Source organism: Electrophorus electricus, chromosome 14 (assembly GCF_041902795.1).
Source record: "Electrophorus electricus isolate QZ-2024a chromosome 14, ASM4190279v1, whole genome shotgun sequence".
In the NCBI taxonomy this organism is placed as follows: domain Eukaryota; kingdom Metazoa; phylum Chordata; class Actinopteri; order Gymnotiformes; family Gymnotidae; genus Electrophorus; species Electrophorus electricus.
The window spans coordinates 7,015,152-7,042,586 of record NC_137510.1 but is presented as its reverse complement, the minus strand read 5'-3'; the positions used below and the strand labels follow the sequence as shown (position 1 = coordinate 7,042,586).

Here is a 27,435-nt window from a genome sequence, read left to right as displayed (position 1 = left end):
GACAATTTGTAGCTCACATAGCACTTCTTCAGAAATGTATGCAGCCCTCATGTTATGTTTAACCCATGAAATTACACATTGCCACAATGAAATGACTGGGTCCATTGCATGGTGCTCCACAAAAATAAAGGAAAATAACCAAAAGTGGACTCTTGATATAGGGTGGGAGGAAGGTGATCTTTTCATTTCATTCACCATCAGTCCTGCATTTGCTGAAAAGGACATGATTCGAAACCTAAAAATGAATGGTTTCAGGAAAAACTTTAATCATCTCAAAGGAACGTCAGTGTTGTTGTGGCAACCAAACATAGACTTTTAAAAATGATTTAATTCTTAAAAGTACATTTTCTCCTACTTATATTTGGTATACATAGGAACTGAACACAATACTGTTAATTTTATTTCTTTATTTATAATTCATTCATTAAATCATATACATACTTACCATGTCATGTCAAGCATCCAAATCTCAAGTACACTTGTATTCTTAATAGACTGTTCATTTATTTGTTTGTGAGAGATTAAGGCACAGAATTCAAATATGTTTTGGTTTTGCCTCTACTATATGATCAGGTAAACTATATTCTGCTTTAAACAAAAAGTTTGTGCCCTGTTTCAATCTGGCAATCGGGGTGGTACGGCAACCAGTTTTCTGAATTGCCAAAGGTAACTGTTCATTACTTATCATGGAAAAACCCTCCTGTCTGTCAAATTACTGCATAGGTAAACTGTGAATTATGACAAACTGTTTTTATTGTATTGTTCTATATATTAATGAGCATTACAGTGTAAAATGTAAGTAATGTGTTCACACCATATGTTATGTTGTTCATAGACACAGACGACCTACCCAATATTGATTCAGAGAGCGAGCAAGAGGATGAGGTATCTACAGTGAGTACACTTCCTATGAAGGTCATTATTTGGAATATATGACAATATTATAGGAAATAGATTTAAAATTGCTCAAAGACAAAATCTTTCACAGAAGAAACTTAGAGTTTGGGATACGTGTCTCTGGATCATATTTATACACAATTGTATCTAACAAAATGATGTTGATTATTTCTTCTGCAATACCCTATCTGAGAGGTTGTGTGTGGGGTTTTTTTTGTTTTTTTTTTTGATAGTTTTAATATTTTCAAATTACATTTACATATTAAAAATGTCAGAATACTAAACATGTAAACAACCCCGCCCCCTACCCCCCAGACAGCTCACGAAGGTGTGAATGTGAATTTTTCCACAGGAAATAAATTGCTATGGCAGGACGTTTTTAAAGTTTGATAATAGTGTTAGCAAGATTGAACAAACCTGGTGCTTGCATGCAAATATGCATTAGGGTAGATGTCCCTGACGTGAATGCAGGAGGTTGCTGTATAGAGGAAATGTTAGGGGTTGGTTTCCCAGATGAGGGCCAGAAAGGATCCATGAGGACTGGATTATGCCCTCTGTCACCAGTGGGGAGCACTGTAGTCCTTTTAAGGATAGTTTTCTCAAATGTTGACACATTGCAGCAGATATTAATGTTACTAACTGCAGTTTTTCCTGCAATACTAGATCAAATCGTTCGATTTATTTTCTTCTTTCATATATTCCAAGCTCTACTTCATTAAAGTACTGGAAGCCTATAACTAGCCATTCAGTTCAGAAAATGTCAATTGTTCTGAAAGTCTAAGTCAGTCATTTTTAAGGAAGGAAGCATAACACACAGTGAAACATCATCTAACTAAATAATGTTTAAAATGTGGTGCAAAAAATGGTTAAAATGGTGGTTACAGTGTATGGTTGATGGTAAATGGGTGGTCCCCATGATACCTTGTAGGAATTATTGGACATATTTTATGGTCATACTGAAACTATACTATTATTATAATTTTTTAAACATTTTTATTGCAGTAAATTCTGAGGTGTTTTGATGTAGTCAGTGGAGAGTTTTTACATCTAAAACATAAAGCAGGATGTTAAGGTGTGGCAGGCACCCAGCCCGAGGGACACACCCACTGCCACACACACACACACACACACACACACACACACACACACACACACACACACACACACACACACACGGGCACAGGCACCTTCCCCATTCCCAGTCTCCTGATTATTGATTACAAACACCTGTTCCTCGTTTGTCTTTTGTTTCTCCCCCTACTTAAGCCCACAGGAACGCTTGGCCAGTGCTGCACATTGTTTACTCAGTTCTGTACTAGACACCCCAGCGTTACTGCTGCTTAACTGCGTCCCAGTGCAATGAGAGTTACTGCAACCGCTTTTTTTTTTTTTTTTTGCTTTTTGCTAACCTGCCAATGTGCTTGTGTTTGATTTATTATGGAGAATAAAGACATGCTGGACATGGTCTTTATTTTTTTATTATTATTATTATTATTATTATTATTTTACAATGGACAGGAAAATTATTTCAAATATCATTGTAATTTGTCTTTGTTACTAAAACTGTTGCCACAAACTGCAACTCTACATTTCTAAGTTAGAAAAAAATATCTAACTTAGGGCAACTATTTATCATCAGTGGTTCACTTTTAGCTACTTATATGTCTCTATTTTCATATAGTCATTTAATTCAACTAAATGCTAAAATTACACTCCACTATATATCGGCAATAAAAAAAAGTTTTGGTGAGATGGACTGGGCTACATACTGAAAATGTACTGAATCTGCCATTGAGAATTTCTCTTGTAGCTTCTCCCTTTTATTGCATTACCTTTTATTGTCCATTTGGTTTCACTGAAGGTGATGCTATATCAGGAAGTTCTATTAACAGACATTCAAGTCAGAAATGTCACTTTTGTCATTTGTTCAAGTATCATCTTTTGACAGCTTGTTTTTCTGGTTTGTTGGTTAGCTAAAGCACAATATAGATGACCATTAGGCAGTTTAACTTGTAATCCAATCTCAGCTAACAATGAACTTCAGTTGTTAAATGTACTAGGACAACATTATGGAGATGAATATTTGCAGAACATCCTCAGTGCTATGTAAGAATAGAGACAGTGCAGAAATAAATGTTGGTCAAATGTTTTCAAACATTTTCAAACAAATGTTGGTCAAATGTTTATGTATTGTGCAGTTTCCTTGCACAGATGATGAAGGACCTCTGTCTGAAATGTCCTGTTTCTCCGGAAATATTTTATACCATATTATAATTTTACTACCTCTCACTAATATAGATGGGGTCAGCGATATGACGTATGTTGGCTCAGTTCTAATTTTGATAGGTGGGTTTCTTGGAAGTTTATAGGTGCACAAAGATTGTTGCTAGATTGGAAGTGCTGTGCTTTTATACAGGTATTTTCATGAATTCAGAAAAGTTGGTACCTTTATGCTTTGTGCAGTTCAGAAAAAAAACAGGAATTTATTAATTAGCACAAGATGAGGTGTTGATATTGATTTGAAGATTTAAACCCCCCTAAAACCTGACATAATCTGGGATTTTGACATTAGATACAATCATGAAAAAATGACCCTGACACTATGGGTCAGTTTCGCAGACTTAGAATAAGCCTATACTAAAAAGTATTTCTGATGGTGATTCACCATTATCATTCACCCTTATTATTCACCATTATCCCGGCAGTTTAATCTATGTGAAACGTGCTGAATGGCTGTAAATGGAAATGATTACTGACATGCAACCTTTGTGATAGTGGTATTCATATGTGGACCTTGGAAAAAAAATGGTCCTGTTTGATGTTTTGTGGGTTTTTTTTGTTTGTTTGTTTGTTTTTTTGTTTTTTTTGTTTTTTTTGTTTTTTGAGAAGGACTGAGGGGTGGAGCTGGTCTCAACAGATCAGATACAGCAGGGTAACCTATTACACCACTGGGAAACTATAGAAAAATGTCTGTAGGCATTTTATGCCTTACAGTGACGATATCTACAGATGTTGATTTATACCTTCAGGAGGATGAATGATATATGTAGGGAGCCATACCATTAGTTGCTCCCACTAGTGAATGTCAAGGGTTTCAGCTTGATTCAAACAGCCACAAAGAGCAAATTGAATATAGGCATAATGTGTGTTCACTTAAGTTAGTTAAAGAGGAGAGAAGGACTGCTGAATTATGGACTATTTGCAGTATTTTGGAGGTGCTTGCTGATGGGCAAGGTAGTAGGAAGTTGCAGTAGTCATGGTATGTTAAGAGGTCCTGGACAGGGAGTTGAGCAGTGTAATATATCACAAGACATAATTTTTGATGTTAGCCTCATTCAGATTGATGCTGTATATGTCGTCATATATGATCAGTAAACATAAGATTGTCATCAATCACTACCATAGGTTCTTGGTTAACCTTTAAGGAAGATAGCCAAGTTCTGTGTTTGGTAGGTAGCGCCAGAAGTGTATTTTGAGATTGTAAAGTTAGTGTCATTTCTTTGGGCTTGAACCTTTCCTGATTATTTTTGTAACCATTGTTCTGCTCAAAGGTGAAGCTCCAACCATTGTTTTTGACATGTTGTATTTGAACAGTTAAGATGCTTCTGTTCTGAATTAATATATTTAATGTCATTTGATATTCATATCATCAGTGAAGACAAGTGACCCACATCCAGTGGAGTTCATTTAAGCCTGTGCCAACATGTTTCATAGATGAGGTGGTGTGCTTTAGGCTGAAGAGTAGTTCCATTTTTTAAAAAAATTTAAATTTATTTTAATTTTTTTTATCTCTTATTCCATCATGCTTGTATAGGTGGTTCCTTTACAGCACTATAGCTCTCACCATCATTGACATGACCACAGTTGGTTTTTAATGACCCTTGTTGAGGAGTTTAGTGAAAATACTGAGTGATTAGATGCTAATAAGGAAATAACAATTTATACAATTACAATTGTTACAATTCTCACAAGTGCATTTAAATACTAATAAATAATAAATTAAAAATAATCTGAGAACATGATTTAACTAAACTATTTGATTGTGGTTGTAATCAAAAATTTCTTCAAACCTAGCATTTTGCCCAGTAGAAGTCTATGAAAGTTATTTTTGCCATCTATATAACTCTAATACCCAAAAATTGACAAACACTATAAAACCACTTTAAATCACCAGGAACACTGAATAATAAATGTGGCAGTGGTATCTTAGTTATTAAGGTACTCAATTAGTAATCCGAAGGCTGCCAGTTCACACCCCTCTTCCAAGTTTGCCACTGTTGGACCCCTGAGCAAGGCCCTTAACCCTCAATTGCTCAAGTTGTATTCAGTCATAACTGTAAGTCGCTCTGTATAAGCGTCAGCTAAATGCTGTAAATGTTTTGAGGTTTTGCTCTGAAAATTTCTTTAAGGGTAGTGATAAACTGTGGCCTAGCTTGAAGGTGGAACTTGTGGTTATGGTATTACCCTCATCTGCAGCTAGTTCACTGTCCTCATATGTCAGTTTGGTCGTCCTGTTCTTACATAGCTAGGAAATGCCTCTTCACGATGACTCTGCTTGGTATATGGAGAAAAAAAATTCGAGATTTGATAGTCAGAACTTGTGTACTCCTCCATTCAGCTTCAGTCACTGCAGAGTGAACACATTTTTGACTCTGAGCCAGGAACATGGTGTTCTAGAGAGAGGGGGAGATAGAGGGTGGGATCACCAGAGAGGGTTGAGAAAAGGAGGGAGAGTTGAGAGAAGGAAGGATTGGAAGAAACAAACCCAGGAAGAAAAGAGGTGAACATGTGCAGTGTGACGTCTGCTGGCAGGCAGCCCTGTGGGTTGAAGTTGAATCAAATAAAAAAAGAGAACACAGGCTGCTGTAGGCTGCCGTAGGCTGGCTGGAATGCTGATCATGCCTCCACATGACACGGAGGCAGGCAGCGCACTGGATTTTTCCATAAGAAACCGGTTCCTTTACTGGATCAGGTGTGTTGTCTTCCACAGTGTACTGTGTTTTTACGGTTCACTCAAATATACAAATACACTGTGTCCATATTCACACACTCAGTGACACACACCCAATTTTCGCGCTACTGTCTTTGCCTTCTTATATGACCTGCTACTTTCCAAGTGAGTCATATATCTTCAGTTTTTAAGGGCCAAATCATAATTTATATAATAATTTTACTGACTTTAGTATGATTATCATGAAATCTCTGTACCAGTTCTGTCAATCTAAACGCTGTTTGTTGTCTTTTGGTTTTCTTTTTTTTGTTTGTTTGTTTTTTTTTTTTTTACATGGGGTGAGACCCCGGTATATCTGTTCATGAAAATAACTCCATTATCCTGAATAAGCTTTGTTCAAAGGGTATACTTCATTGTTTTAGTTTATAGGGCTGGTTATGCATTCCCAATGAAAAACCCATCTTAGACTAAAAAAAGAGTCTCCAATAGTGATTCACCATTGGCACTGCAGTTTAGTCCAAGACTGAATCTTGCTTGGTAATCCCAGAATCGTTACCTTTCTGTATCAAATGCTTCAGGACAAAATCTTCAAAGTTAATCAGGTGGTTTGTCTTGGGAAGCCTTTTGCCATAGCCTCTGCTCTTACTCAGGCTAGTCACTCGGAGCATAATGTTGTCAATAAGGTTTTCCATTTATGGTATAGCTTCATAGCTAATCAAATTCCACTCTGCTTGACTCTAATGTGAAATTGTAGTAGATAATTTCATAAATCATTACAGTTGGAATGAACACAGTATACTTAGAATTTCTTTAATCCCCATACAGGAGAAAAAGTATTTTCTCAGCTCAGCTGCTATGAACCTTCACCTCTGCACTATTTCTCCATTTGAACCATTAAGTGAGTCTTTTTTTGTGAGTGTCTTAATGCTGATACTTATTGAAAAGCTTAAAATATAAGATTAGAAGACATAACTGCAATAACTTTGTGCCTTTCACAATTAGGGTTTGGTTGGTTTTTTTGCTGTATTACAAATCACACACACCTGGATCAATGCAGTGTATAGGTTCAGAAACACACACCTGGAAAAAAGCTAGAGCTTTATTTTTGCATAGCAAACCAAATTAACTTAAATAATAGCCTTATTGCAAGCCACCAGACACAGGAGAATTGTGGCTCTTTGGCCTAGTGTTTACTCCATTAGTAGCAGGAGAGCCAGTTTATAGAGAGTTCAAACTCCTCCCCTAACCAGTTGCACCTGCTTCCCATAACAGAGAGGAAAACTCAATAAGGCCATGGGATGATCAGACATGTTTTTGTTAAGATGATAAAACTTTTTAAGATGATAAAAATCAGTCAATTAGTGATCGTCATTCAATCATTCAGTCAGCCATGACGGACAAATTATTTCCAAAATAATTTTAAAAAATGTTTTGGTTGAAATTTGTGCTTCACTCACACTGAGAGCTTAACAGACCAGAATACAAACTTTTATAAAGCCTCTGGAGCATTCATATTTAAATAATTTGTTAAAAACAACAAAACATTCCTAAGAAACTCTTGCATTTGCTGAACACATTCAGTACAACAATTGCACAGATTTTCACCAATCAATACTAGGATTGGTATTTAAAATGAAAGAATATTCTCAGAACATTGATGTAATGATTATGATGAATGGCACTTTGTAGGAAAGAAAGGCTGTTGTGACTTACCATTACTGAGTCCCATCCTTGAAATTAGATATGTGAGATGGATCATTAAATAATTGTTAGTGGCTTACAGTGGAGAAAAATGTCTTTGGAAACTAACATTTAGCAAATTTTTAATTTCAAAGAATACCTTTTTTTAAAAAGGTTTTTAAACCCCAGATTTTCAGTGTTTAACAGCAGCAACAGATTTATACAGCAATAATAATTGGCTATAAAGAAACATCTTTGTCTATGAAAAATGGTACTGGCTGCATGCATTGCCAAAGCTACTCAGCAGTACATTAGAAAAAACAAAGGTTTTTGACTGGCCAGATCAGTCTCATGGTTTGTATAATGGAAAATATCGCACTTCTACACAAACAAGAACCAACATGCATCAATATTACAGAATGTTGACCACACATACTATACATTTGCTTCATTTGTGTTGTTTATAGTTCTAACTGAGTAAATTGAGTACTTCGCAAAAATAATTTTGCTTTCCCCTACCCACTGTGATTGGACAGTTATGTTGTATTGTATTTTACGGAATTAGATTTTTAGGGCTTTTAAGCAAAATTTGCTAATTTAAACATAATTCACTGAATATTTTCACATAATCCAAGATTTTTTAAATTCAGGAAAATGTCTCTTGGTCGTTAGACCATGCAGTTCTGATGAAAAAAGTATGTATATTTGATATTAGGTGGCAGCCAATATCTCTGACTGCTCCTCCTCCTCTGATGGTCATGGAGGTCCAGGGCGGTTCAGACGTCTGGACTCCTCTGCTCTGGAGCCGCCCCATAGGTCTGTGAGCGAGTGGGTTCGCTCTGTGCAAGCGCTGCTCCACACTCCTCAAAAACAAACCACCGGGACCTCGTGGACACCCAAGGACTCTGGCAAAAAGAGGCGCAGTTTTGAAAGGCAAGGACAGGCTAATGGCATTATGGATGTGACATTTCCACTAAAAAGTACATCTAATTGATTCACAATATATGCTGGAGATTATTGTACCTGTATTTTATACAGGTTGCTCTAGAACCCACTAGAAGAATGGAGATGCACACAAAAAAAATCATATTTTCATTTAGAGGCTGAAGCAAATTAATTTTTGATATGGATGTAGAGAGTACAATATTTAAAAAAAAACCAAGAATTTCAGATTGAGATCATAACATCTAAATGTTCAAGAATGTTTGCCTTATTAAAAAAGTGATTACATTTGCGTTACAAAGGGCTTTAATAAACCACTAGTAGGCATATGTTGGTCTTTTTTGTTGGCCAAATGATATTTGGAAAGTGGCTCCCTAATAATGTCATTAACTAACCATAATATTGGCTAAATAAGCTTTTAACATTCCACACTGAAAAACAAAGTAACTTGTATCTAGCCCAAGCAGAGAAACCTTAACGTTCATTTATATTTGCATCTATTGCTTATACTGAGCTATTCTGTGGTACTGACTGAATCCGAAAGTCGTACTCATAGCACTAAAGGGCTATAATCTTTGCCATGTGCTGAACAGTTGATAATGTATGAATCTGTTTTGTTTCTTTGTAGTGGGGGTCTTGCAGAAAGACTTAATAGGCTTCAGTGCAGACAGAGGTCAGCTATAAGTTTCTGGAAACACCAGTCTCTGTCCAACATTACCACACCTACAGGTAAGAGGGGCACAAACTCTTTAACTGTACGTTGGTGAGGGAGAGAGAGGCATGAGTGTGTGTGAGTGAGAGAGAGACAGAGACAGACAGGTCTATGCATGAGACAGGTATATAAGAAAGATAGATAGATTACAAATCCTGTTTCCAAAAATGTTGCGACAGCATGTAACATGTAAATAAAAATAGAATGTAATGATGTAATGTCAGTGATTTAAACCCTATAGTTAATTGAAAATGGTAGAAAGACAACAAAGTTGATACTTTATTCTTTTTTTAAACTTTTTTTAAAAAACAAATCTCCTTTTTTTGGGGACTTTTGATGCAAGCAACACATTTTGCAAAAGTTTGGATAGGGGCAGCAAAACACTAGAAAAGTTGTGTAATGCTTTAAAAAAACTGGTGGAACATCTCACAACTAATTAGATTAATTGGCAACAGGTCAGAAAGGTGATTACGTAAAAACCCAAAGTGAAAGACTGTGTGGGCAAATAGTGCAACAATTTAAGAATAATGTTCCTCAATATAATTGCAAAGAATTTTGGGTTTCATCATCTACGGTCCATAACATCATTGAAAAATTCCAAGAATGCTGAGAAATCCCTATACGCAAGGGACAAGGCCAAAAACCAGTACTGGTTGGCAGTGATCTTCAGGTTCTCAGGAGGCACTGCATCAAATTCAGACATGATTCTGTGTTGGAAACCACTGCATGAGCTCAGGAATACTTCCAGAAACCAGACCCTTCTCAAGGAAGGTTGTGTTTATTTCAGCAAGACAGTACCAGACCACATTCTGCATGTATTACAACTGCACTGCTCCTAAGTAAGAGTCCGGGTGCTAAACTAGCCTGCCTGCAGCCCAGACCAGTCAGTCAGTGAAAACATTTGGTGCATTATGACATGAAAAATACGACAACAGAGTTGAGCAACTGAAATCTTATAGCAAACAAGAATGGCAAAACACTTCACTTTCAGAATTACAGCAATTGGTCTCTTCAGTTCCCAAAAGCTTACAGTGTGTAGTTAAAAGAAGAAGAGATGCAACACAATAGTAAACATACCCCTGTCCCAATTTTTTTTAAATGTGTTGCAAATTCAAAATGGGCATGTATTTTTTTTCAAAAAATATTATTTCTCAGTTTCACCATTTACTGCTATTTTCAATTAGATATAGGGTTTAAAGGATTTGTACATCATTGCATTCTTTGCATTCATTGCACACACTTTTAGAAATGGGGTTGTAGATGTGTGAAAGAGATTGGGGGGGGGGGGGGTGTGTGTGTGTGTGTGTGTGTGTGTGTGGCTGGATCATGGCTCAGAAAACCTAGATGTCATTCAGAAAGTTTCCTACAAAGTGAAAATGAAAATATGAGAAATGACCATGATATGATCAGTTACTTTTGCACAATAAATCTTGTAACTAGTACAATAAAGATGCCTAAAAAAGTACCAGGCATATTCAGCATATACTTGCATCTTCAAACAAACAGATCATGTGCTGTTTTTGAAGTCCCCCTCACACCCCTGATGTGTGTGCAGATCTTTCTGAGAAACTGTTGGGAGAGGTTGTGTGCTTTTTTCAGCATGCTTATGAGATGCTTAATCACTAAATGTGGCTCTGCTGTGAACAGAGTTGGCCAGTGAGCTAACTGTCCCATCATTTCATGTGGAAATGAGCTGTGTTGTTGGGGTTTGATTTTGTGTGTGTGTGTGTGTGTGTGTGTGTGTGTGTGTGTGTGTGTGTGTGTGTGTGTGTGTGTGTGTGTGTGTGTGGTTAGTTTATTCTAATCAATTTAACAAGTGTTAATGAGTTCTTGGTGCTAAAAGATAAAGCATTTAAGCCTTTTTTGTCACCTAAGATTCAATCATTCATTTACTTATTCAGCCTGTTCACTCCATTAATAACCACCCATTATAGATTTGTAGGGTATATTTTTCTTTCATGTTTTAATTTCAGTTTTGGAGTGATAAATTGTTTTAATCTGGAATATTTTTATACTTCTTTGGAACTTTCATTATTTTTTGTTTGCATTTGGTTACATTTGATCCTGCCTTTAACGTTTGCATTTGGTAGGGAAAAAGAGCATGATGCATTTTGTGATAATCATATGATATTTACATTTTTATTGCATTTATTTTTTGGACATATTGCCAAGTTCTAGATAACATGTACATTTGTAAAGCAGCTTTGAGACAATGGCTGTTAGAAGAGCTATATAAAAAATATTTGACTCTGACATTTGACTTTGAAGGTTTGATTCTCAGTAGGAAATGCAGCTCTACCGTCAGCAACCTCAGCCTGCAGTTGGGACAGGAAGTTTCACACATACATGCACATTTACATTTCTCTTTTGTATTCATTTTCCATGGTATAACGTTTTTCTTGTGTGTGCGTGTTCTTATACTGGCTTGTCCTTTTAGGGTCTGTGAACAGGGGCATGTGCCTGTGCATGTGTATAAAGGTTGGGTGTAGTTAACACTTTGCCCTCAGTTCAGGATAGAAAATGTAGCTAGTAAATGAATGGGTGAGAGAGAGGGGTACTATAGAGTTAAGAGATAAACATGACCACAGTTATTGTGTGGGACATCGGTTTTCCACAGTCTAAACTAAAATGTTTTTCTCTGCTGACCATAGCTGTAGTTCTGGAAAACCTCGGTACAGCATAATCTGTGGCAGTTTATTGAAGCTTCATGTCATTTGCATATATGCAATGAACTTCTCTAAAATAAACATAAACCTTTCACTCAAACTCACCCCATCTTCACATAAACTACAAATATAAGCAATATAATACAATTGTCATAAGCAATCAACAACAAATTTTCATTTTAAACTGCTCTTGGATAAACCGCTCAATCTGTGTCCACATCATAGAATGTGTAGGTTGTTTCTCCACATCGGTGTCATATGCCACACCGACCCTTTGGATCAATATTAACAGTTCATAGATGGTCTTCAACTGAGCACATTAAATGACTTGTCCACCTGATGTGATGACATGTTTGGTGTGTTTCTGTGGCAGAGGAAAGGCCAGGTGTGTTAATGCTACGTGTGCAGAGCGTGCAGGAGGTGTGCGGGATGCAGGCAGCTCTGTGTTACAGACCCATCGAGGGTGAGCCATGCATTGCACTCTTCTGTAAGGAAACAGCCACTCACCTGGCACTTGGTGCAGAGAACACCATCTACGTCTATCCACCATGGTAAGACTCCTTTCACCTATTCTCCACACTTCCTGTTTTATAGGTGTGTGGTGAATTATTTAGTTAATCTGCTGGCATGCACAATCTATATGCCCTACTCATTATTGGATAGGTTATTAGTCAGACAGGGGACCATTCTCATTGCAGCGTTACACTGACACGGCAAAGGCATATTAGTGAGTGTTCAGCTGGTACAAGTTGAACAAGCACAGCAGTGTGGTTTTTACAGCTGAGGTCTTTACATTTTTCTATATCATTGCTTGGTTGGTCCATGGCCCAAATATCCACCCAACAGTAGTCCTGTGGTCAGAAACAGACCACTGATGGAGCTAAAAGACAGATCACTTAAATTGTACATAGCAACAGATTTGGACTTTATGGACTATGTCCTCTAAATGTATATCTACATGGTGTACCAAAGGTAGGTGTGTTTTTTGTTTGTTTGGTTTTTTTTTTTGGTTTTTTTTTAAAGAAAGTGCCTTGTGAGTGAATGTGGGATTTTTTGATTAAATAATAAAATGTAGTATTGTAAATTGTTTGCTGGTATAGAGTCAAAAATACATTTTTTTTGACACTGTGCCAACACTTAACTCTACTGCATACTGATAAAGTAGTAAAGAGAAGTAGCTATTGTCCATTGTTTGATTTAAAATGAACCAATGTGTAACTAGACTTTAATGAACGTTCATAAATAAGTGGTAACAGCTTCATAAAGGATTTCAATGCCTAGAAAATTTATTTTCAGATCATTTGAGTTTGTGGCCCATTAACTAAAGATGCTGTTTTTAAATAATCTGATATAGTATTTATGCAACTTATTGTTCATTACTAAGTCCTCTGACTTGATATTTTCTTACCATCACCATTAAATTATTTTTCAACAGTAATGTTTAAAACTAAATAAATCTGTACTTAAGAGAAGTGGCAAGCTGTAGCTGATATAAACTAGTCACAAATTTTCTGTATAATGTAACTTTTACAATATGTCAACCAGAGAATGGATGGTAAGTATAGGTTGAATAGCTTGAATAAAGTTAGGTTTATATATGATATATTCATGTCATTTTAATGTAGTGTTTCACTCATCTACGTTCACTCAAGTGTTAACACTTGAGTTTTTTTTGTTTGTTTGTTTTTTTGTTTTTTTCAGTTTTTATTCATTTTTGATACACAAACCCTTTGATGGATTTAATCATGGCTCTTATACTGGAAATACGAGATGAATTACTTGTTTACTCCTGCTATAAAACCTTTAATTAAATTGTGTTGGCAGTGAAACACAATGTAATTATTGAATTTGAATGTAAAAAAGAATATATAGCCCATTCTTCACTGCTCTCTTCTCTCTTCCATACTTTGTTTTTACCATGTTCAGTTGTTAAAGTTTTATTACAGTGACATGGTGTGTGGTGTTGTGGATTGTTAAATCATGGTATGGCAATAGTTCATGGCTTGGTAGAAATGCTGTGAAAATATAACACTGTGAATAGAAAAGGTCTGCTAAGCTGTTTTTTGGGGGAGAGGGTAAAGTTTCATAGAAGAATGGCTTGATTCCAGCTGTGGGGGAGATGCTCAGCCCACACTATAGCTACGAAGACCAGCCAAAAGCCAGGGGTCCTCCTCTCCCTCTCCCTCCCTCCCTCTCCTTCTATTCTCTTGCTCTGTCTCCCTCTCTCTCATTCCCTCTATCCCTCTTGCTCACTCTATCTCTCCCCTCTGTCTCTCCCACGCTGCTCCCACGTCATTGCTCTGCTCCAGGGAATGGCCTGCATTCCTCTTCCTGGCAGCTCTGTGCTCATTTCCAGCAAGCCAGGGGAAAAACACAGCTGGATCCTTTTTCTCCTCTTTCTATTTCTCTCGCTTTTCCTTGTGTCTCCCTGACCCGTTAAGGAGCAGCAGATCACAATAGCGCTGACTGACGCCAGGGATAACGATTGAAAACACATGCAGCACATTGTGTTATTGGCATATGCTGTCTTTACTACTTTCTGTGTGTGTGTGTGGGGGGGGGCATGATTTTTGTTTTAGGGCGGTCATAGCTAACCCTGGAAAGCCCACATACTTGCTTGATCCTGGAAAGTCCATCAGTTTGACAACTGAAAATCTTGGCAAAAGTGTGGAATTATGTTTGAAGCCAAATGCAAAGATTGTCAAGGATTTTGTATTTACTTGAAGACTTTAGACTCATGTTACTGATTTCTGGTTCCTAGATGTATAAAGAGAGAAAAGGTTATGTTCCACTTTTACAGTTGTATTGGGACACAATTTATTATCGAGTCCTTTCTAGTGCCATATTTGTTTGATGATAAACTATAGAAGCTTGACAGATGAAAGTATTTTCATCATTTCAATATTTATAGTGATTCTGGTTCTCTTCACCCTGCACAGGTTAAAAAATAGGTCTTTTGCATGTGGGTGGGTAGGTGTTGGTGTCTGTGTGCCTTGTGCATGTGCGCATAAATCAGAAAAAAAGCTTAGTATTTCACTTTACTGCTGTCCTGATTCCAGTACATTTCCAGGGATGCATATGAAGCACCATACTCCTTAACGTGTACACACACACGCAGACATGTTCACACAGACACGTTCACACGCGCACACACCCCAGAGTTGGACTGCTAATCTTCAAGTGGGCGGAAATGACTTCCATCTCTGTGCTGGTGACAGCACCTACCCACACCCTCACCTGTGGAGAAGTTTGGCGTCATCTGCAACTCTTTATTTACTTTAGAACTTCCTGTTTCATTGCCCAAGCATAGAGGTACAAATAGAACAGAAGAGGTGCAGCATGGATAGAAACCACTTTCCTTGTAATCTTTGTAAAGATTTATTGATTTATTGATTTATTTATTTATTTGGGCCGGATGCTGAAATCAAAACATTCCAGAAAAAAATGATCTTTATTACAAATGATGTAAGATTCAGGAATGTTTTTAATATTGTATTATATTAGAATTTTATTATTGTTTTTTTTTTTATCATTTTTAAATTTATTGCAATTAAATTTTGAGAGAGAAGATGTATCATCTCTGTGTCAACTTTTGTTGTTATTCCAGTTGACAGTATGAATGAAAACAACTAAATATTTAAGTGGTGGGAGATATTATTTCCTATTAAATATTATCTACTTTATTACTACCTAAATAAAAAGTCAGATTTTTTTTAATACCATGATGTGTATAAGTTTGTTAATGTACATATACTGGTTCTCTGACAGTTATATTTCTAATCCACCTTTTTTGAGCAATGTTTAATAAACTCAGTTGATAAGAGGGGTTGCTTGAGACTGACCTTTGTTCAGTCTCCTGTGAGGTGACACTGTCCGTCTGTTTGCACTAAACAAGCGAGGGGCTCCACCTCTCCTGTGTAAACTTGCCTTGGCTGGCTGGCTTCCAGCTTTTTGCTTGGGCCTTGGTTCATCAAGTTCAGATAGAAGAGTTCTCCTTCTCTGGCCTCTGCTCAGCTCCGTCTTTGGACTGGTTGGAGTTGTGACGTATCCATATCATTATCTTTCTTAGTGCGTCATATGCGAAGGCCCGAGCAGGCCTGAGCTTGTTAATAGCCTGAACAGGAATAAAAGTTTTTTGTCTGGAGAAATACTAAGCAGAATTTAATCAGTGTATGATTTTCAAAACATTGTAGATTCCAACAATGACTACATGTGATCTATGAAAAATGTTTTGCTAAATTGCTGTGCTTGAGATTAGTTCAAGTTAAGGTAGGTAATTAAATGTAAATACTTTTGGAATCATATAAATGATCCCTGACAAAGTTTTAAATACCACCACTAGGGAAGAACTTGCCTTACCTATGTTTGTCAGTGATTGTGTATTTCCATTTATATGTCTATAAGCACATGAATGCTTGACCCCTGACTCTACATTCTTACATTGTTGCACTTTGTGTTTTTTTATGTACTGCACAACTCTGACAGTACTTGTCATTTCACTGGAACTGAAAAAGGCATCTTAATCGGTTTATCATCGTTATCAGTGTGATTTCTGCGGTTTTTCACAGAAAGCATAGGTGGATTTAGCTCTGCGGGTACTACCTGAAAAATATTTTAAGACTGTGTTTGGCTGCATAACATTCATTCTTTTGACAATAAGGAGTAAAATTGGCTAGAATTAGATTTCTTCATGAAAATTCAAAGAATTCACTAATATGATTGGTCTCTATAAAAATAAGGATATTGATTCTGTAACTTTTTATCAAGGAAGAAGTGCGCATTTATCAAACAAGAAGGAAATCAAGTGATCAGCTATTGGGCTATACCAATAAAATAAAGGTTTACTTGATTTGACCAAACCTTTCCTTTGGGTTTATCATTTGTTCCTTCAGTGTAACTCTGTGTAATTATTGGTTTCACCTCAAGTAAAAATTCTCTTAATTTTCTCCTGCTGTAGGCAGAGTCTTATTGTTGAAGGGGAACAACATCCGATAATCCTCAACACTCATTTCAGCCAGAAGGTTTTAGCAGAGGTGAAGCGAGAAAACAGCACAATGTTGCCAAGGATTATGTCACCTGAGGAGAAGACCAAACCATATCCTTTAACCAGATGCCTATGGCAGAGAGACAAAGTCTTCCTGTCTACTCTGCAATCCATCCCTCATGAGCAGGTGTGTGGCTTATGACTATGATCAACTTTGACCAAAATATACAACAGATTGCTGCGTCAGTTTTCAGATGAATTACATTTTTAATTTGGAAGGTTTTCAATGTCATCCTCATAATGCAAATGTTGAGCTAAAAGATGCCTAAATGCACATGCAAAAATTGTTGAAAATAAATTGGTTTTAGAAGAAAATCTTTCTTTTAAGATGCATCACCTCAATTTTCTTGAGACAAATTGTAATTGATTTTCAGTGAAGAGACTCCAAACCTAGAGCAGGTCTAACCTGAGTATGAAAAAAAATAACAGTTATGGTTTTCTGACCACAGGTCTGCAGGGATGTGAGTGGTACATCTGAGTCTCTTCTAGAGGCAGTGGAGGCTTGTGGCCCATCAGGCTTATTGTGTGACCCTGTGGAGGTGGTGGTTCAGAGAGTCTATTTCAGCACCATCTCACAGCCATTAAGACATACAGCTCTCAGACAGTCTGGACCAGCAGAACCATGGCACACTGGCAGGTACTGTACTCCACCTTTACTGGAGGGTGTTTTTCACACAGCTGATATAGCAAAGAGAAATAAGTGAGGTGCTGGAAGCTGGGTCTCTACCTTTTTGCATTTGCAGCCAAGATTATTTAAGGTCTATCGATTTGTGTCCATCAGCACTGCCCACACCTCCTACCATCCTTTGTGTAATGATGTGTATGGACGTGTAATTTTGTACACTGAGAGCTGGTTAATTTGGTCCCTTAGTTAAACTACAGAACAAAAAGTACAGAATATTTAAAAATAATATTCTATGCACTCAGAACCATGAGAAAGTGATGTACTCTTGTTCTGATTTCACATAGAAAATAACAGGTAACCTTAAATATTTTAGCACCCCTGAATTTAGTACTTTGTGAACCCTCCCTTTGCAAGAATAACAGCTCTGAATATATGAGCTTGTCTAGAACATAGAGGAAGGAATCTAAGACAATTATTCAATGTAGATAAATTAGAATACCTCTAGAATATCCCTTTTTGGACTCTTGTGGACTGCTCTTTTCGGCTGACCTCACTGTGGATAATACCATTATCTGAATAGGTATGCGTTGGGTCATTGTGCTTAAAGGTGACTGTTCCATTTTTTGTTTCCAGACAGATTTTTTTTGTCTAAAGTTCTCAGATTTAGTCCAAAATGTATTGTTTATATTTATATGATATAAAGGCAAAACACACTTGCATGTTCTTTCAGGCAATGCCCTTTTTCAAGCTTCATAATTCTTGCCCTTACATGGGCAATGATGGACATGCATAATGGACATGCATAATGAAAGTCAAAAAAACTTGTGTGTGTTATTTGTGTATTATCTAGGCTTCCTGACATAGATTACACTTTTTAGAATATTTCTTATTGATCACAAAACAAGACTGTTTATCTTTCTGTTGAGTGAAAGCTGTAGTTGTTGATTTGAGTATTCAAATCTTGTGTCCATTCTAGTCTCTGTTGGTGTTGCTCATAATGTCTTAGGGCACACTCAAAAGTTTACTGCCCTAGATCTAATTCTGAGATTTGGCACTGGTATTAAAAAGCCATTAGTCTCCCTATATCTGATCAGTGTTTTACCATTGCATTAAAATTCTGTATTCTATACCAGTACAGATCTTCCAAATAGCTTGCATAAAATGTCCCTACACATTCACATTTGAATGTCCATTTAAGTGGGTAACAAGTATGTAACCAATAATGAGTATTACACTTGTCTTACTAAGATGTTCATATGGAAAGAAGCACTGAGGGGTAAAGCAAGTCTAATTATCATTCAGGTGCTCATGAAAGATGTTTTCTTGTGATGGACTCTGCAGATTTTACAGAACAGCCTTTTCCATCAGTGGAGAACCATGTGAGAGGAAAGTCTGAACTTGGCCCTTGCAGTGTGTGTATATCCTGATATCTGTTCACTCACAGATTGCAGTTGTTGTGATGGAACACAGGACCAGATTAGTGATTTATGTTTACAGAATCTGCACCCTTTGCTACTCTGAAATAAACCATCAAGGACTTTGTGAGTATCTACAGGATGCCAGTGGTGCACATTTAGATTAGTGGAGACCAGACAGGCTGCTGCATTATGGACCATCTGTAGTGGTTTAGTGGTGCATGAACATGGGCTGTTAATATGTCACTAACCCTGGGTTCTAGGCAGTCTTCGAAGGAGATGGTGAAAAAATTCCAAGATAGACTGTGTAGCTATGTCGGACTGTGCTACTGGCTGGGGATAACAAGAAGTTCTGTCTTTGATACCTTGTACTAGAATTGGTATTACGGCTGTATTCACACAGCAGGTAAATATGGCACAAATCTGATCTTTTCCTCCATATGTGTGACAGATTCGTCATTTGCATTGCAGTGTGAACAGCAAAAACCACACTGAATCTGTCATTTTCAATTCTGATTCGGGCCACTTTCATATGGTACATATCTGATATGTGTCAATACCGATATGTCAGTACTGAGATGCACACCTCAGTCTGAATATCCAGATCGGAATTCATATGACTCTTTCAGTCCAACTCGGCATTCATTATACTTTTATGCCGCCGGAAAGGTTAGATGCATGAAAACAGGGAGGATTTCAGTGGTGGGATAGCCAGGCAACATTTGAATGCATGGAGCTTTTTTATTACTGTTGTATATAGCAAAAAGCAGCTAATCATAACTATAGGAATGGGAATGCATGTTTCTAGCTGTGTAATTAGTGGGTGAGAAGAGATCAGCAAATAAGATAATCTGTTTTCTGTTCCTTTCTTGGTGTTCTTTGTTTGTGGGATATTTAATTTGTTTGCAAATTTTCAGCCAGCCACCAATGCAGATTAAATGAACATTGTTAGTGGCTGTTACTCTTGACTTCATTTTGATTGTTTATCTCTGGATGAGCATGCCATGTGAAGCATTGTTCTTTTGCGCATGTGATTTAGTTTAGGAGTGGGATCTGTTCTTATGCAGATATGTCACATTAAATAGATATTGTGAACAGCCTAACAAAAAAAAATCTGATTTGATCAGAAAATCTAAATTGGGCTACAATTACCTGCTGTGTGAACGTAGTCTCTGTCATGCCGACTGCAGTATCTATGAGAGAGGATGAAATTGTTGCTGAAACTGTAGTGTCTGCTGGGAAAAAGGACAGTTAGAGCTGGATCTCATCTGCATAATAGTGGTAAAAGAATCCATGTGTCAGGATGATAATGTGTTGAACAGAGAAAAGAGGAGAGGGCTAAGCACTGAATATTGAAGAATACCTTCCTGTTTTTATGTTGAGTCACTTGGACACCTCACCCCTCTGCGACACGCTGTAGGACCTGCCTGAGACGTATGGCTCAAATCTAAGTGCTGTTGCCATTATCATGAAGTTTCTGCTCTTCTCTTGAAGCCAGACAGGCTTATAATGATTAAAGTAGATGATTATGCTGATCAACAACTGAGCAGCCTGTATTTCATATTTATACCTTACTGTGATAGAGAGTAATGGGTGACTTCTTAAGAATTTCTGTATATTGATATTTCTCTTGGTAAAAATAATAGACTTGTTGAGAAAGTGCTCTTAAGTATCTCCATGTTTATGTTCCCTTTTGATGATGATGATGCATTGAAGGCCTTCTTTTAACCGGACCATCTGGGATGCTTAGTTCTATGATGCACTATAGGGAACTGACGGCTTGGAAGTATCTTTTTAGCGATCACTGGTAGCTGTTGTACCTTCTGAGAAAACTGGCATGGTTCTTGGGTATCAGTAGTATCTGTAGTGGTGTCATGCTGTGTCATCTCTCAGGGATTGGAACAGTATGTCTGATGTGGTTGTTGTGGGCATTAGTGCTGGGTTCAGACTTGCCGTGCGACAAAGACAGTGGCTGAAGTCCAGTAAAGCTTTTTCCCAGCTGGAGTGCAGGAGGCTGGCAAGGAAGACAGAGGTTGTAGTATCATCAAACAGTTAACTGTGCAAATGTTTAGTGAACTAGAACATTCTGTGAAAATAGTGAGGTCTGCTATGACCTCTGGATTGAGTACAATATCAGTGTGCAGTTGAATAACAATGAGTAACCTGTCAGAACAGGTTTAATCAAAACAGGAGGCAGTAAATATATGTTTGTCACTTGTTGTTGGATATTTAAATTACTAGTTAAAAACATCTGTGAAATTGGAACTCTTTTCTCTAAAGGAGGTGCTGATTCCAGTGCTCCGACACTGCATGGTCACACGATATTGCTGCCTGGAAAGCAAAACCATGCCATACTTATAGGGCAGTGGGGCTACGTTTAACTTTCTTTCAGAGCTCACATTTTACTGTCATCTTTCTGTTTTTGTTTTTTTTTTTCTTTCAGAAAGTCACCTAGTGGACTGTTATTGTATATGAATGTTTGTGAGTCTGTGTGTTCAAGAGATGGTGTATTCGGATCTTTTATAAACCACACTGCAGGAGTTCCAAGTCTTTTTTGAGGACATTCACCTCTCCAAAAAAAGAGAAAGTGTGTGCTCTAGATTCTATCAATGACTAACCAGCAAGCTCCTCCCAGTACAAGCAGTTCACACTCATTCTACCCCCCCACAGGCCACGTGGCATGATTTGACAGACAGCCCGGCCCTGCCAGTGAACCACAGACACACATTGATTATGCATATAAGACATAAACTTAGGCTTATGCTCACACACACAAAAACACACACATGCACACCCTTGTCCTTTTGCACATGTTGTTTTCTTGCTGTGCTCAGTAACAGCAGAGGGTCGAACTTGTTGACGGAACAAGATGACATGCACATGCTACTCAGATGGAAAAAAAGAGATTGTTAGAAAGATGGAAATGGACCGAGAGTTAGAAAGAGAAATGGATGGAAAGAGACTGTGAAAGTCATTTGACTACTACTAGTAAGGCAATCCCTGCCAGACACACTAGTCTCTTGTAAACATAGGCCACCTTCATCTGTCTCTATCACTGAATGGTGTCTGCACGTGTGTGTGTGTGTGTGTGTGTGTGTGTGTGTGTGTGTGTGTGTGTATCAGTGGGTAGAATTTCACGCAAAGCGACAAGTCTGGACATGACCTCCTGACCTGTGGTCAGGGTGATGTCTATGTTCAAGCAAGAACTGGCCCACAGACGCATAACAGACTCTCTCTCAGTTGACTCCAGACCAGCAGTCTGACACACATGTGGACACTGACATGTCAGAAATAGTCAACTTCTCTGTTGTCACTTCCTCACTCTCGCTGTTTTTTTTCTCTTGTTTTTTTTCTTTTTTTTCCATCTCTTTTTCTGTCTCTGCCTTTTACATACTTTACATTGCTAGTTAAATACAGAGCACTGTAAAGGCCTCGTGGACTTTGCCTGCATGCCAGAGTTTCTGGGAAAAGTAGGGGAAAAAACCTTTTTACAACCTCTGGAGGGATAGAGTTGTTGAACTGTTGAAAAGACATGCACTTGTGTCGAGTGATTTGTGTGTGTGACAACATCAGAATCTTGGTGCTTATCGGTGGGATATTGGCAGGGTGGATTGATGTGTGTGAGTGTATGTATATGTACGTTTATGGATTGGTGTCAGTCAGTTTACCTCAACTAGAATGTATAAATATTATTAATTTAAACAAATTTTGCTACTTTAAAGCATTATATTAGATTTCCAATAGGTATGCAGCCAAATTAAAAGATATTGTTATGAATTGAAGTACTTTAACTATGCCCATTCCTAATGAGTCCATAAGAAAAATAGTAAGGGAGTGTGAACAAGTGACATGGATGGAGCTGAAGTGCACGAGTGTCTGTATAGTTTTTGAGTCTTTCAAATGTCATAAAGCAGATGCTGATCACGTTTTTCACTCGTCATCTCTTCTGTTACATACTGTCTGAATAGCATATCTCGCTACCAAGCAGTGAACATAGTTTTATCTGTCTTCACCTGGTTCCTATGCTGTAAGAGGCAGAATCTTTAACAACACGCTGTAGCTTGCTCTGAATAACTGAATACACTTTTGACATTTCTGGTTGTATGATTGTTGGCCATAGATTATAACATGAAAATATTTGTCTGTGTGCGCGTGCTCTCTTTGTGTGAGAAAGAGATTAATTTATTTGAGAGTTCTGTATACTTTTTGTCAGGGCTAAAGGATTAACAAGTTTAACAACTTAAAAAAAAAAAATATATATATATATATATATATATATATATATATATATATATATATATATATATATATATATATATGACATGTGCATGTGTGTGAGTGCACAGGCTTAAACAAGTTCTCCTTGTAGATCATACTGAAAGATAGAGGAGCTTTAGCATTCAATCAGTAACTTGCTTTTTTCAGCTTCACTGACCTGTTTTAAGGTTCTATTCTGGATCATTCTAGCTTTCAGAAAGTGATCAGAATTTTTTTTTTTTTTTTTGCTGCAAGACAATATTTAGTTCCCGTAACAGGGAGTATAAACAAGCTAAAGAAGTGCTTAGTTTGAAGAGAGATGAGGAGAGGGGGATGTTTTCAGGAAAAGGTTAGAACAAAATGTGCTTGAGGTGTCTGATTACAGGCCTGTTTATCACAAACTGCATCCTTATTGGTGAAGTCAGTGGTGGAAGGAAGCCCGCCTACTTTGTTCCTACCAATCGTGTTTCATGGTAGCACTGAGCTAGGGAGGGCTATTTCTCAGTGGGGGTGTGGGGTGGGGGGTGGGGGTGTGGGTGGGTGTGCGCGTGTGCATGCGCGTGGGTTCGTGTGTGCGCGCGCGCGCGCGAGGGTTTGTTTGTGTGCGTGTGTGTGTTCGTTCATTCCAGGAAGCGCCCCCAAGTTGCTGTGAATTCATGTGATTACTCACAATAACAAATTCCTGAAGGTGGCCAGCCACTGCTGCTGGCCAATAATATTGGGCCAGTGGAGGCGCTGACAGCTCCTTCCAACTGGGCGGGGATGGGAGGGCTGGGGGTGGGGGTTGAGCATGGAGAGAGTGGAGGTAGTTGTTTATGTCGACCTGTTCTAAGCACGCGGTGCCTCAGTTTCATTCCTGCTCTGTCACCCCCTGACTTCTACAGTTTCATTTAGACGCACACAGGCCTAAACAAGCCTCACTGTTCGTGACTCTGAAGCCATTTAACATCTGTCTCTCAGACCTGGACCCATCATCTCATATATTCTGCGTCCAGTGATCTCTTCATTGCAGAAACAATTGCTTGACTTTGTTTCATTTATTTTTGACTTTCCAGTGACCTGTAATCAAACATCACAGCCAACGTTCACAGATGATCTGTTATGATACCACATAGAGAAAGTTTGGATGAAAGTGTCATTTGATTTCACATTACTTCATTCTTTTTTTGCATTCTACTAGATGGCTTGTAATAAAATAATGTTGATGCGTTTTAATTTTATTTAAATATCTCAGATGATTAAATGACAGAATCCGATATATGTAATACATATGTATATAATGTAGTATAATGGCATTTTTAAAAATTGTAGCCATCATTGTTTAGAAATCAAATCCTATTTCACTTTCTTTTTCTCAGGTTTTTGTTGGCCACATAGGAAGTATTAATCTTTGAATCAGGAAGGTGATACTGGTTAATCTACATATGGACATACACTGTAGACCCTCATTTGAAACCATTCACCTCTTTACAAAAATCTTGAATCTTTGCTGGCTGTATTGTATTGAAATGTATACATACTCTAATAAAATTAATGTTCTCCTTGTTTTCTCCTTTTTGAACTCCAGTCTATTAGCTGATGAACACTAGCAGTCAGTAGATCAGGCCATGGCTGTGTGTTCAGTAATATAAGAGCAGGAACATACTCCATGCATATGTTATGGCTTCCATTGATGGGGGAAATAAAATTGGTTGATTAGCTGAACAGCTCTTTAGTATCTTTATACACCTGCATTTCCCATCTATTCCTCTGCCAAATATACTTGGCTTCCATGTTCTTCACTTTCCTGAATGAATGCCAGCTCCAGAACAGTACTAGAGTTCTCATTGTTACAGTCACAGTTTTGTAGGTTTACTGTGAACCCTTGCTCTTGCCTTCTCTTTCTTTGCAGGTTGTGTATGCTGGTGCAAGATGCCTATGGTATGTTCAGTGAGGTGGAGTTGCAGTGTGTGTCTTCAGAAGAGGAGCTGAAACACTACACAAAGCTGCTAGAGGGAAGAATGTGTGTGCTGCAGACACTGAAAGTGATCAAGCGTCTCACTCGCGAAAGGTGACCACCATTCAGCCTTATGTTATCAATTATTACCAATATATTTCATTTTTAAGTTATTTCCTTAACATAAATTTAAAAGAATCTAAAATTAAAGTGTATAACAGAGCAGTAGTAAATAATCACATTTACAGTAGTATTGAAGGAAACGTAGGAAATAGCCCTTTTTAATATGCCCACCTCCTCCCACCAAATTAACAAGAACTGTAACTAGTTAGACAACTGGCTGCTTGGTTTTGTCATGGCTGGCTGACAGCCATTGCATGGTTAGTTCACATATGAGAGCTAACAAAGGGCTTAGATGTAGCTTTTGCAATTGTAGTCTGATTGTGCTGTCTCTCAACATGAGGACCACTAAATCAAGCCAATAATAATTAACCAGAGCCACAGGTGCTGAAATCACTTGGTTTGGTACATTGTTTACAAACAATTACTACACTATTAAAAAAAAGTCTGTATTGTTCTTGAGTAAAGTCTTGGCAACAGAAAAAAAAGATCAGTCTATTGGTTTGGCTGTAGGGACTGCCAGCAAAACTCACTAACTTTCATGATTCAATTCTGAAGTGTCTTAACTGGTCTTAACATTAGATCTATTAAATCACATTACAGCAAGACAATGAAACATAATATGGAATATTTCGGGGACATAAAAATGGAATGTTCTTGACTAACCAAGTCAGTTGCTGGCCTGAATCCCACTGAAAATGTCTTGCAATTACTGAAGACAAAACTGAATCAAATCCCTCAGAACAAACAAACTGAAAATGGCTTCATGACATGGTGTCACTAAGGAAGATACTCAGCATCAAGCGATGTCTGTGGGTCACAGATTTTAGGAATTCATCAGTTTTGAAGGATTTACATCCAAGTACTAAATACGACAATAATAACAACTGTGTATAAAAGAGCTTTGGAGGTCTAAGTACCTTGATATTCATCACTTTAACCTAATATTCATTAGGTTAAATGAATAATATTAGGTTAATATTAAAATAATCATTGTTTTATCTTAAAGTAAACTTTGCTGGAGTATAGACCCAAAACATAAAAACTGTTCATTGTTTATGAGCTGACGTTTCATCAATCTCTGAATTGAAATGAAAATAACCATAGCTTGGCATGTGTAACAGTCATCTGCCCTCAACTGGTGTTGACATGGAAACTGATCCCTAGTATATTTCCACTGTCTGCTTCCATCGTCTCCTGCTCAGATTAGCAGCACTTTTAATGGGCTGGCAGTGGGAGGTGAGAGCCTTCTGAAGTGTGAGATATACTACCATGTCTGATATTCCAGGTATCTATCTTAGGGTCTGCCCTCCTCTAAGGATGAGTAAAATCAGATATTATGACTAGATTGTTTATTGTCATACTAAGATCAAGTCTTGGTGTACTGGTGTACAATCAAATTTGCATGTACAATAAAACTACCATGTGTTTTAGATAGAAAATTCACTCAGCAGCTCTGAGCCTGACCCCTATATACTGAGAAAAGACAACATATTAAGACTAGCCAGAAAGGCTGCTCTCATATAGTAATATACAAACGAAATTCCTTACATATACCAAAAGGGTCCTTTTTGTCTGTGCGAGAATTAAGCTCAGCCGCTTAAAGGTGGCTCTGGCTAGACTGGAAGGAGCAGTTGAGCGGGTCGAGTATAAGCTGGCCTTCAGTTCACAGGCTGCAGAACTGGTTCTGAACAATGAGCATCTACTTTACTGGAACAGACACTGTGGCACTTCTTTTCCAGCTCAAAATGATCCCTACAGTTTCAGGGGCTCCCAGACCACCAGCTGTGGGAAGTAAACAGCCATGATCTATTAGGATAACTTTAACTTTCAGACCTCAGATTAATGGCCCCATAATCACTCTTTTATGAGATGTAGTCCTGTGAGATGTAATGCCCTATTTATCACCCTGAACCTTCTCTAAGATCCATGCCTGTATTCTGTAGCTGTATGTGTGTGACAGAATTTCCTGATACCATTTTAGCTCCTGTCAAGACAGGTGTCCACATGCCCGGTCTCCTTATGATTCTAGTTTTACTAAAACTAAAAAAAAAATTGTTTTAGTAAGTAAGAAAAGGTACAATGTTTGAGTAGTAACTTCATAGAAAGTGAAACATTATGATTAGGATTTCTATAAGTAAATATCTATAGTCTAGACGATGTACTATTTAGAGATCTAAATAAGATTAT

The 27,435-nt window shown here is 37.7% G+C and overlaps 1 protein-coding gene across 6 annotated transcripts in view; it reads left to right on the top strand.

Annotated features, from left to right (window-relative positions):
• The window catches only part of spidr (scaffold protein involved in DNA repair), a 37,001-nt gene that overhangs the window by 2,671 nt on the left and 6,895 nt on the right, over positions 1-27,435 (top strand). For 4 of the 6 annotated variants that reach the window (XR_014116842.1, XR_014116843.1, XM_081695904.1 and 1 more), the window contains exons 5-11: positions 836-915; positions 8,244-8,461; positions 9,099-9,199; positions 12,222-12,399; positions 16,806-17,019; positions 17,342-17,529; positions 25,081-25,239. Coding sequence is in view for 4 of the 6 variants with exons in the window: in XM_081695904.1 (XP_081552030.1) it covers positions 836-915; positions 8,244-8,461; positions 9,099-9,199; positions 12,222-12,399; positions 16,806-17,019; positions 17,342-17,529; positions 25,081-25,239 (1,138 nt within the window). In the remaining 2 variants the exon portion in view is untranslated. The remainder of the gene's footprint in view (positions 1-835; positions 916-8,243; positions 8,462-9,098; positions 9,200-12,221; positions 12,400-16,805; positions 17,020-17,341; positions 17,530-25,080; positions 25,240-27,435) is intronic. The other 2 variants (XM_027016945.3, XM_081695905.1) reach the window with 2 other exon arrangements.